The sequence below is a fragment of the Rattus norvegicus genome, chromosome 19 (assembly GCF_021556685.1).
Source record: "Rattus norvegicus strain SHRSP/BbbUtx chromosome 19, alternate assembly SHRSP_T2T, whole genome shotgun sequence".
Classification (NCBI taxonomy): Eukaryota; Metazoa; Chordata; class Mammalia; order Rodentia; family Muridae; genus Rattus; species Rattus norvegicus.
This window is the reverse complement of record NC_141552.1, coordinates 47,188,120-47,201,002: the sequence shown is the minus strand read 5'-3', so window position 1 is coordinate 47,201,002 and position 12,883 is coordinate 47,188,120. Positions and strand designations below refer to the sequence as shown.

The window sequence follows — 12,883 nt, the reverse complement described above, 5'->3', positions numbered from 1 at the left end:
TTCCTGTATTCTGGCTGTGTCTCTCAGGAGCCATCTACATCCGGCTCCTGTCGGCCTGCACTTCTTTGCTTCATCCATCTTGTCGAATTGGGTGGCTGTATATGTATGGGCCACATGTGGGGCAGACTCTGAATGGGTGTTAATTCAGTCTCTGTTTTCATCTTTGCCTCTCTCTTCCCTGCCAAGGGTATTCTTGTTCCCCTTTTAAAGAAGGCGTGAAACATTCACATTTTGATCATCCGACTTGAGTTTCATTTGTTCTAGGCATCTAGGGAAATTCAAACATTTGGGCTAATAGCCACTTATCAATGAGTGCATACCATGTATGTCTTTCTGTGATTGGGTTAGCTCACTCAGAATGATATTTTCCAGTTCCAACCATTTGCCTACGAATTTCATAAAGTCGTTGTTTTTGATAGCTGATTAATATTCCATTGTGTAGATGTACCACATTTTCTGTATCCATTCCTCTGTTGAAGGGCATCTGGGTTCTTTCCAGCTTCTGGCTATTATAAATAAGGCTGCGATGAACATAGTGGAGCACGTGTCTTTTTTATATGTTGGGGCATCTTTTGGGTATATGCCCAGGAGAGGTATAGCTGGATCCTCAGGCAGTTCAATGTCCAATTTTCTGAGGAACCTCCAGACTGATTTCCAGAATGGTTGTACCAGTCTGCAATCCCACCAACAATGGAGGAGTGTTCCTCTTTCTCTGCATCCTCGCCAGCATCTGCTGTTACCTGAGTTTTTGATCTTAGCCATTCTCACTGGTGTGAGGTGAAATCTCAGGGTTGTTTTGATTTGCATTTCCCTTATAACTAAAGAAGTTGAACATTTCTTTAGGTGTTTCTCAGCCATTCGGCATTCCTCAGCTGTGAATTGTTTGTTTAGATCTGAACCCCATTTTTAATAGGGTTATTTGTCTCCCTGCGGTCTAACTTCTTGAGTTCTTTGTATATTTTGGATATAAGGCCTCTATCTGTTGTAAGATTGGTAAAGATCTTTTCCCAATCTGTTGGTTGCCATTTTGTCCTAACCACAGTGTCCTTTGCCTTACAGAAGCTTTGCAGTTTTATGAGATCCCATTTGTCGATTGCTGAAAATGCTATCTTTTTTCCATTTGATGGTTTTGGCTTAGGGAAGCTTTCTTCTGTAATATTATTGAAGATATTTACTGGCACTTTAAGTTGGAAATCTTCTTTCTCTTCTATAGCTATTTTCCTTAGATTTGATCTTCTTATTTTGCCTTGGATTTCCTGGATGTTTTGGGTTAAGATCTTCTTTGATTGTTGTGGCAATGTTTCCTATGGTATCTTCTGCCCCTGAGATTTTCTCTTCTATCTCTTATATTCTGTTGGTGATACTTGCATTAATGACACTTGATGTCTTTTCTAGGTTTTCTATCTCCAAGGTTTCCTTCCTTTATGCTTTCTTTATTGTTTCTATTTCCATTTTTAAATCTTGAATTGTTTTCTTCAATTCCTCCATCTGTTTGGTTGTGTTTTCCTATGATTCTTTAAGGGATTTTTGTCTTTCCTCTTTAAGTGCTTCTACCTGTTTACCTGTGTTGTCCTGTATTTCTTTAAGGGAGTTATTTATGTCCTTCTGAAGTCACCTAACATCATCATGAGATGTGATTTTTAAATCAGAATCTTGCTTTTCTGGTGTGTTGCGGGTATTTTTGACTTGCTGTAGTGGAAAACCGGATTCTGAAGATGCCAAGTGGCCTTGGTTTCTGTTGCTTACATTCTTGCACTTGCCTCTAACCATCTGGTTATCTCTGGTGTTAGTTGGTCTTGAGGTCTTTGACAGTGGCTTGACCCTCCTGTAACTGTGTGTCTGCATTCCTGGGAGACCAGCTCTCTCCTGGTGGGATCCAGGCACAGAGGGATGTAGCACAGCTTCAGGTATTCAAAGAATCCAGTAGGATCGTATCCGAGACTATTCCTCAGCCGCTGAGTCCTGAAGGCAGGTCCCTAGGAGCAGAAGAAGCGGCGGTCTCATCAGTCCTCCAAGGTGTGTCAGCAGTCCTGGGAGACCAGTCGTCTCCAGGAAGTATCTAGGCACTGAGGTCTGTGACTCAGTCAGCTCTGGGTACAGACCACCTGCTCCTCTTTAACCATTGTTTCATATACACGTGAGTGAATCAACACGAGTACAACTTGCTGAGTTTCATCAATGTTGCCTACCTGATTATTTTTCTAGGGCTCGTTAGCATTCCTTCTATGCTTTGGGGCTGTTGGACCCCACCTTGCTCTCTTACTCTCTCTGTCCCTTCTCTTCTTTCTCTTTGACTCTCTTCTCTCCCCGACCTCTTTCTTCCTTCTCCCCTTCCCCTGTTTCCATATGTTCCTGGCCAGTCTCTCTCCTTGCCTCTTCTCTCTCAATCTCTCTCTCTCTCAATCTCTCTCTCTCTCTCTCTCTCTCTCTCTCTCTCTCTCTCTCTCTGTGTGTGTGTGTGTGTGTGTGTGTGTTTCCTCTGTCTCTACTCCCTTCTTAACTCCCTTTCCCATGCCCTAAATAAACTCTATTCTATACTATACCCATTGTGTGGCTGGTACCTCAGGGGGAAGGGATGTCTAAGCATGGGCCCACTAATGCATTCCTCTTAGCCTCACCATACCAAACTCTACAAAGTATATCCTGGTTCCTTTTTATAAAACACAACAAGGCTGACCACACAATATTGTATAACTGTTCAGGAGGCTCATCACTCCCATACTGCCAAACACTAATTCTCCTTCTATTTCCTATAGCTCTTCATCTAGGAGTGGAGACTTGTGAAATTTTTCCCATCTACATTGGGATACCAACTGTTACATGACTTGTTCAGGTATTGTTCAGAAAGCCAACTTGATAAGATTTTATGGGTGCACCTGTCTAGGAAGAAGGCATAACCTCACAGCATATCTTCTTGTCCTCTGTTTCTTATAGGCTTTCTGCCTTCTTTTCTGCGGTGTTCCATGATCCTTGGGTGTAGGAGTTGTGTTGTAGACTTATTTTTCTGAGCCAGGCACTTCACAGTCAGTTGTTATCTGCTTTTCATTAGCTGGAGCTTTCTGTGATGATCACCTGATGCTTTAACTGTGGGTATACAGATAAGTATTTAACATGTAGACAGAAATTATATTGGTTTAGAAAAATGGCCATAGTAAGTCATCCTCTCAGATCCATGGCCTCACTAGCTATGCACAGTTGTCTAGGGTTGCCGTACCCAGCACAGTTCCCTCCTGTGAGATAGGTCTTGAGCCCATTAGAGAGAGCTGTTGATGACTACCAACATATAAGTACCTCTATTGAACCTTTAGGTTTATCTGATGACTGCTGTGTTTCCTAAACATCAGAGATGAGTAGAACTAATGAGCTAAGAACTAAAGAACTAAGCAGCTTAAATGACACCTTTTGGTACTATGAAAGCTAGTTCTTAGGGAAAAGACTTTGAGGTCAGTTACAGCTCAAACTCTCTGAATCCTATATGCAAACTGCATGGTGTCTTCAGTAGTAGGAACTTTCATTCAAGTTCTGGGAGGCAACTGACAGCAATGGCAAGTAGACGATATTGTTTTGGGAGTTTCTTGGAATTTTCTGACCAACAGCTTGGAGTGAAGTTTTTAGCATGGTACTGGGCTTTTTTAATTTATGGCTTTTAGAGGTAATTTTGTTTTTAGCTACATATTCATATTTTATATACCATTTTCAGACAAATATGAAACAAAAACTTCCTAAATTTTTCAATCATCATTTTTAAAAGTCCCTTCTTCCTCTCTTTTCTCTTCTGTGTTATCCTTCATCACCCTTCCCCAATTAAAACCCCATTCTCCTTTAGTTTCTCAGAAGCCATTGAGTTTTTAGGATATCAACTTATTAATCAAAACCTTAAATTACAATTGGGAAGAAAACCCAAGGCCATAAGCAGAGACTGTTTTGCTGTACAATGCACATATTTTTTTATTTCTATTTCCTGATGTACTTCTGAATGCAGGTCATATTTACTTGACAAAGCCTCCTTCACTATATATATATATATATATATATATATATATATATATATATATGATATTTCTATGGGTTGAGATAGGTACACATTCAGTAATTTCTAGAACCTGTTTCTCCATGTATATGGAAATAGAACCTCCCTTAGAGATGAGCTATAAAAATCTTATGTGATACTACCTTAAAGATCTTGGATAATTCTTTGTTTACTACAAATGTTTGAAGAAAAAGAGTCTTGGTATATCTGTTTTCTGTTTTCTGGTTTTTATTTTTTCTGTTAAAATGTTAGACTAGGGATGGTAATTCTTTATTACTAGTTTGTAAAACTTTATATTGGTTCAACATTTTGCCAGAATAATCTGAATTTACCGCCTAATGGTAATTGAAAATGCTCAGTTTTGTTATAGAATTTATAATGCTATGCTGTTCATTGTGTATTTTAACTTTTGGGTGGCTTTGGCAATCACTGCTGTAACATGATAGGATCTGAGCCCAATATTGGCAAATCTCTATAAATTTTTGTCAGGACTATATAAAGAATATGATTTTAGTTAAAGTATTTCTGACACAGGTCAATCCATGTTTTGATTATAATGCTTAATACTAAAATTGTTAAGTAGCTTTCTGTTTTTATCTTTTACAATAAATATGTAAGACATATAAAATGTATAAAAATTAAAACAATTCTCTCTCTCTCTCTCTCTCTCTCTCTCTCTCTCTCTCTCTCTCTCACACACACACACACACACACACACACACAGATAGTCAAGGAAAATCTTCTGAAGTAATAAAAAAGTCCAATGCTGTTGAACTATTATTTACTATTATCTATCCTCCTCAACGTGCCAGAGTGAACATTAGCACAAGTCTGTGGTCCATGTGGTTGAGACCCTTGGTGGATGGGGAAGAAAGGTATAAGTATATAGGTAAGATGTTTGTTTTATTTCTGATGAAAAAAAGGAAATGCTATCTCCTGCTCTAGGGCTCTCACCACCAGCTAGATGATGGAGACTTACACATGCACACTACAACACCCTCTTTACTTTCTAGGCAATGTGTCTACAGTCTTAAAAGGGGGTATTTTGTGCTTTTTGTGCCCTCACTAGTGTAGTGGAATCCCACTGTGCTAAACTATCTCTGAATAGTGGCAAATTGTGATGTTTTGACTTTGAAGGAATCATGTGTATCCTCTGTATACATCCACATGCAGTATTATGCATAGTCATAGACATACCTTTCTCTTGGTCATAGAGCTTCAGTGAGGTTCTTACTATTTCATGTCTCCTAGCAGTAGGAGATAAAAACTGATCTTTTCCACAGCTATTTTACCAGTAATTGAGATCAGTGTTTGTATGTTTAGCAAGTCCTACAAACATTTATTTACTAGTATCCCTTTATACTTCTAATTCACATTTTCAAAGTAACTAATCATATGGAGTTTTTGTATTTGCAATTTTAATTTTTCTTGGTGATGTCTGTTCCAGTACTTTGGCCATTTTTTTATTGTTTGGAATATTGTCAAGCTGTAATCTCTGTAGATATTTTTAGATAGAAATGCTGCATTGCATACATGTTTTAAATTCATGTTTCATCTCTTGAATAGCATCTTTTGAAGAGATTTTATTTGGTGAGGTCCAAGGGACCATTGCATTTCTTTAAAACCTACACTTTTTCTGTCATTTTTAGGAAATACTGTCTGGACTTGTGGTCATAAAGGTATTCTTTATAAAAATTTCAGCTTAAGTGTTTATATATTAGTATAATTGCTTTTGAGTGAACTTTGTATGTTGCTCAAAGAATAAATTAAACTTTTAAATTGCATTTTGTCTCTAAATTTTCCATCAGCATTTACTGAAAAGCTTGTTTCATGAATTAAGTTTATGTTTTGGTCCAAGCCAAATCAATAAAGTATATAGTTGGCAAATATGTGAATGAAATCTATTTGGTGCCACTAGTTACAAAGGATATCAACATTAGAGTGGTAGTGAACCAAAGCTACTTAACTACTAAGAACAATAATACAACTTTGATATTAAGTCTACCAAAGTGATGTGTGGCAAAGGTATGGAGAGTACTCTGATGATCGAGAGAGTTGAATTACCTTGGAAATACTTTCAAACTTTCTATAATGTTGCTATGTTCAGTCACTAAATTCAGGCAACTTCTCTAGGTGATTGCTGAAGATAATAAATTCGGAAATAAAATAGAAAATACATTTTTACATGTAACTTAAAAATGAAATAAGAAGTGGTATCTTTGTGTTTTGATATTATAATTACATCACTTTATCTTCCTCCCTCCAAATCCTCCCATGCAGTTCCCTTGCTCTGTTTCAAATTAATGGCTTTTTTCTTTAATTGTTTTTACATAGATATGTAAAATGATATGATTTTTATATAAAACCTTATATGTATGGATGTATAAACCAGCATCATTCATAATTTGTAAAATCTGAAAACATATAAATGGCCTTTAATTGGTGAATGGGCGAACAGCATTATATGTAGTATATAATAATACTCAGAAATAAATAGGAATGAACTGTTGCTAAGAGGAATAATGATGTGGAAGAATCTCTGTTATGTTCTAATAAACAAGAAATTGAATTGCACGCGCAGTCTTCACAAAATAAATTTGCCATTCTCCAAAAAATGTTAACCTCACACTGCCCTCTTCAGCACAAACAGACACTGCTATTTACTTATTGAACAGGAGGAACTCAATGACCAACTACAGGTGGATAGAAGAAGTATTTTGTGATATATAGATGTAGGATACTTAGAAATATAAAAGAAAACAAAACCCTTAAAGCTAGTGCTATACATGAGAATATGGATAAATGACATGATTCTGCTGAGTGAAAAAAGCCAGATAAAGGAGGCTGCAACAATCTGAGGGTACTCAATTTGAGTAAATATAGAGGAGGACACTGAAGGAGACTGAGACTTCTTAGGAAAGCAGATAAGATTTTGGAACTAAAGATAATGGATGAAGTGGGTAAGGGCAATAGGAGTGCTTGGTATTTGATTGTATAATTTTTCATGGGTAAAATGTCAAAAATCTGCCACATTGAAGACTCTGAATACCTGCAATTATTGTTTAATGTTTATACCTAAGTAAAATTATAAAAGGAAATATGGTTATATATTTAAAGAATAAAAATATTAAACTTTTACTTTGGAAATATTTTTAAGAGATTGCTATGCTTGCAAGTATTAGGGCTAGAATATAAATGTTGAATACTAAGTCGGGTGTTGGTCTGGAGGTTGTGGCTCAGTTATAGAGCACTCACTGTGTGTGTGAGCCATTATTTCAGTCTCCAGAATGGCTAAACAAGTAAGTCACATCTCATTAGAATTTATTTCATCAAACTGATATATAGGAACATATATTAATGTGCTCAGTTTAGTAATATTTTAGAGGCAAAAGAGGGAAAGAAATATTTTTTAAAAGATGAAAAGCATTCAGTTTGAAGGAATATGTATGTATAAATTAATCAATACTATGGTTCCTATTTATTTTGTCTTGTGTTCTTCTACCTAAGGTTACTAGAACTTGTTCTGTTTTAGGCTAAAGATTGGTTTTTACTGTGTAGAGCCAGCTTGATTGATATTTTGTCACAGTAAACAAAAAGGAAACCTGACGATGGATTTTGCCCTATGTTGAGGACTCTTTTATTAGGTTTTTAGGCTGATTTTTTCCCTCCACCATTTTGGGGAAATGACCAGAGCCTTGTATCATCTTGAATTATAGTTATTATTAAATTAACCAACAAGAGGATTGAATGATTTCCCTTAAGAGAGATCAGTTTATTTCAGAAATGCTTCCTGAATCTGAGTAGTTCTTTAACTATAAATATTTGAGAGGAGATAGAATTTGGAATTTATGTTGTGCTCCCATATTAATCCTCTATAGTGTAAACACTTGTGTTTATTGATTTCACTCTGTAGATTGACTGATGTGCCATTAACAGGACCAAGGAGATCTGGGAGCTGTATAAAAGCCTCAGGTGGCTAACAGATTAGTTAGGCCTATGCCTTCCCTGAAAAGACACCTTTCCATCTGTATTTTAATACCATAATTCATAATTTAAGAGTGGTCAAATGTAATGACCACTGAATATATTTGTCATTATTATAATTTGCTTAATTTCCACAAATAATTTCTTCTAATGGTAATTTATAATCTTAGACTATGTAGAAAAAGAGTTCAATTTTTAAAGGATATATATCTTACTAAACATATTTAGAAGTGCTATTTAGAGAAGATAGTTTTTAAATATCATCTGGTTATTTTTCTTCATAAGCCTTCCATTCTTCAGCTACCTGACCTCTGGCTGAGCTTGCCCTTACCCTTGCTCCAGCTCCTGCTTTCTCACATGCACCATCCCAGGCAGGCAAAACTTTTTGTCCTAAATTACATTTGTTGTGTGTGTGTCCTTGGTTAGCTTTCAATCTGGAAGGTATAACTATATTAAAGAATATCATAGCCCTATAATTCATAAAGTTTTAATGGGAGTTGCCTTAAAGTGTCTCAAAGCAATGACCATTAAAATAAAATTACATTATTGTATGATTATGAGGTTTCTTTCTAATTAGTTCAGGCCATGGAAAATGAACATAGATCTTAAGGACTACTTCTTGCACATAGTCACTTACAGTATTTCACATAATGAATTCTACATACCGTTATAACATATAGGTAATTTAAATTATACGATCAGCACTAAAACCCTCTTTCTTGAGCTAATCACTCTTTTGTGACCCATTTAAGAAGTATGTATTGGGGAAAAGTGAAGGATTAGGAAGGGGAACTGAAATGTGGCCATGGATCAAAATACATTGTATACGTGGATTTAAGTTTTCTAAGCGATAATAAAATATGCCCTAAGACAAAATTTTAAAAGTATCTTTTTATAACATTCACCTTGTTTCAGTGTCTTTAGGTAAAATTTGACATTTATTAAACAGATATGAACTTATTCCATTCTTAAAGGCAGTCATCTCTTGACAGTCAACTTTGGTGTTTAGTGATCTTTCCTCAGAGTTTTCTATTTTTTTTTATTAACTTGAGTATTTCTTATTTACATTTCGAGTGTTATTCCCTTTCCCGGGTTCCAGGCCAACATCCCCCTAACCCCTCCCCTCCCGTTCTATATGGGTGTTCCCCTACCCATCCTCCCCCCATTGCCGCCCTCCCCCCAAAAATCACGGTCACTGGGGGTTCAGTCTTAGCAGGACCCAGGGCTTCCCCTTCCACTGGTGCTCTTACTAGAATATTCATTGCTACCTATGAGGTCAGAGTCCAGGGTCAGTCCATGTATAGTCTTTAGGTAGTGGCTTAGTCCCTGGAAGCTCTGGTTGCTTGGCATTGTTGTTCATATGGGGTCTCGAGCCCCTTCAAGCTCTTCCAGTTCTTTCTCTGATTCCTTCAACAGGGGTCCTGTTCTCAGTTCAGTGGTTTGCTGCTGGCATTCGCCTCTGTATTTCCTGTATTCTGGCTGTGTCTCTCAGGAGAGATCTACATCCAGGCTCCTGTCGGCCTGCACTTCTTTACTTCATCCATCTTGTCTAATTGGGTGTTGTATATGTATGGGCCACATGTGGGGCAGGCTCTGAATGGGTGTTCCTTCTGTCACTGTTTTAATCTTTGTTTCTCTATTCCCTGCCAAGGGTATTCTTGTTCCCCCATTTAAAGAAGGAGTGAAGCATTCACATTTTGATCATCCGTCTTGAATTTCATGTGTTCTATGCATCTAGGGTAATTCAAGCATTTGGGCTAATAGCCACTTATCAATGAGTGCATACCATGTGTGTTTTTCTGTGATTGGGTTACCTCACTCAGGATGATATTTTCCAGTTCCAACCATTTGCCTATGAATTTCATAAAGGCATTGTTTTTGATAGCTGAATTATATTCCATTGTGTAGATGTACCACATTTTCTGTATCCATTCCTCTGTTGAAGGGCATCTGGGTTCTTTCCAGATTCTGGCTATTATTAATAAGGCTGCTATAAACATAGTGGAGCACGTGTCTTTTTTATATGTTGGGGCACCTTGTGGGTATATGCCCAGGAGAGGTATAGCTGGATCCCAAGGTAGTTCAATGTCCAATTTTCTGAGGAACCTCCAGACGGATTTCCAGAATGGTTTTACCAGTGTGCAATCCCACCAACAATGGAGGAGTGTTCCTCTTTCTCCACATCCTCGCCAGCATCTGCTGTCACCTGAGTTTTTGATCTTAGCCATTCTCACTGCTGTGAGGTGAAATCTCAGGGTTGTTTTGATTTGCATTTCCCTTATGACTAAAGATGTTGAACATTTCTTTAGGTGTTTCTCAGCCATTCGGCGTTCCTCAGCTGTAAATTCTTTGTTTAGCTCTGAACCCCACTTTTTAATAGGGTTATTTGTCTCCTTGCGGTCTAACTTCTTGAGTTCTTTGTATATTTTGGATATAAGGCCTCTATCTGTTGTAGGATTGGTAAAGATCTTTTCCCAATCTGTTGGTTGCCATTTTGTTCTAACCACAGTGTCCTTTGCCTTACAGAAGCTTTGCAGTTTTATGAGATCCCATTTGTTGATTCTTGATCTTAGAGCATAAGCCATTGGTGTTTTGTTCAGGAAATTTTCTCCAGTGCCCATGTGTTCGAGATGCTTCCCCACTTTTTCTTCTATTAGTTTGAGTGTATCTGGTTTGATGTGGATGTCCTTGATCCACTTGGACTTAAGCTTTGTACAGGGTGATGAGCATGGATTGATCTGCATTCTACTACATGTTAACCTTCAGTTGAACCAGCACCATTTGCTGAAAATGCTATCTTTTTTTCCATTGGATGGTTTTGGCTCCTTTGTCAAAAATCAAGTGACCATAATTGTGTGGGTTAATTTCTGGGTCTTCAATTCTATTCCACTGGTCTATCTGTCTGTCTCTGAACCAATACCATGCAGTTTTTATCACTATTGCTCTGTAATACTGCTTGAGATCAGGGATAGTGATTCCCCCTGAAGTCCTTTTATTGTTGAGGCTAGTTTTAGCTATCCTGGGTTTTTTGTTATTCCAGATGAATTTGCAAATTGTTCTGTCTAACTCTTTGAAGAATTGGATTGGTATTTTGATGGGGATTTCATTGAATCTGTAAATTGCTTTTGATAAAATGGCCATTTTTACTATATTAATCCTGCCAATCCATGAGCATGGGAGATCTTTCCATCTTTTAAGGTCTTCTTCAATTTCTTTCTTCAGAGTCTTGAAGTTCTTATTGTACAGATCTTTTACTTGCTTCATTAAAGTCACACCAAGTTACTTTATATTATTTGGGACTATTATGAAGGGTGTCATTTCCCTAATTTCTTTCTCGGCTTGTTTGTCTTTTGTGTAGAGGAAGGCTACTGATTTATTTGAGTTAATTTTATACCCAGCCACTTTGCTGAAGTTGTTTATCAGCTTTAGTAGTTCTCTGGTGGAACTTTTGGGATCACTTAAATATACTATCATATCATCTGCAAATAGTGATATTTTGACTTCTTCTTTTCCGATCTGTATCCCCTTGATTTCCTTTTGTTGTCTGATTGCTCTGGCTAGAACTTCAAGAAGTATATTGAATAAGTGGGGAGAGAGTGGGCAGCCTTGTCTAGTCCCTGATTTTAGTGGGATTGCTTCAAGTTTCTCTCCATTTAGTTTAATGTTAGCAACTGGTTTGCTGTATATGGCTTTTACTATGTTTAGGTATGGGCCTTGAATTCCTATTCTTTCTAGGACTTTTATTATGAAGGGGTGTTGAATTTTGTCAAATGCTTTCTCAGCATCTAATGAAATGATCATGTGGTTTTGGTCTTTCAGTTTGTTTATATAATGGATCACGTTGATGGTTTTCCGTATATGAAACCATCCCTGCATGCCTGGGATGAAGCCTACTTGATCATGGTGGATGATTGTTTTAATGTGCTCTTGAATTCGGTTTGCCAGAATTTTATGGAGTATTTTTGTGTCGATATTCATAAAGGAAATTGGTCTAATGTTCTCTTTCTTTGTTGGGTCTTTGTGTGGTTTAGGTATAAATGTAATTGTGGCTTCATAGAAGGAATTCGGTAGTGCTCCATCTGTTTCAATTTTGTGGAATAGTTTGGATAGTATTGGTATGAGGTCTTCTATGAAGGTCTGATAGAATTCTGCACTAAGCCCGTCTGGACCTGGGCTCTTTTTGGTTGGGAGACCTTTAATGACTGCTTCTATTTCCTTAGGAGTTATGGGGTTGTTTAAATGGCTTATCTGTTCCTGATTTAACTTCGGTACCTGGTATCTGTCTAGGAAATTGTCCATTTCCTGCAGATTTTCAAGTTTTGTTGAATATAGGCTTTTATAGTAAGATCTGATGCCTTTTTGAATTTCCTCTGATTCTGTAGTCATGTCTCCCTTTTCATTTCTGATTTTATTAATTTGGACACACAGAGTTTTCTATTTAACTCCATAAGTACCCAATCTCTCTTTTTTTTTTTACTCTTTAAGTATCCATAAATTAGAGCTTTTCATAGGCCATTTAAACTCTTGTAAAATATGTCATTTCAAGTAACCCTCAGAAACCCCCACTCCCACTCCTCTGTGTGTTTTAGGTTTTCACTCTGAATGCTTTGCATATTTTCTCATGTTTTACATATAATTGCGTTTGGAATAAGAGTATTAATAGAGTTCTGATTTAAAGTAGTTTTAGGTTCTCCTAGTTTCCTTTATAATTTTGGACCACATAGATGATTCTAAACACACATTTCAACACTTATTTGGATTTCTGTCCTTGATTTTATAATTCTGTAAAATTTATATGCATTTTCTTTTATCTTTTAATTTTGGTATCCTGACTTGTCCTGGTTTCAGTCATTGTCCTAAAATATATCA

General features: G+C 36.9%; 1 protein-coding gene across 1 annotated transcript in view; it reads left to right on the top strand.

The window, feature by feature from the left end:
- Positions 1-12,883, top strand: part of Cdh7l1 (cadherin 7 like 1) — a 361,963-nt gene that overhangs the window by 265,255 nt on the left and 83,825 nt on the right. Inside the window, 1 exon segment of the mRNA XM_087596660.1 lies at positions 4,755-4,919. Within this exon segment, the coding sequence (XP_087452786.1) occupies positions 4,755-4,919 (165 nt within the window).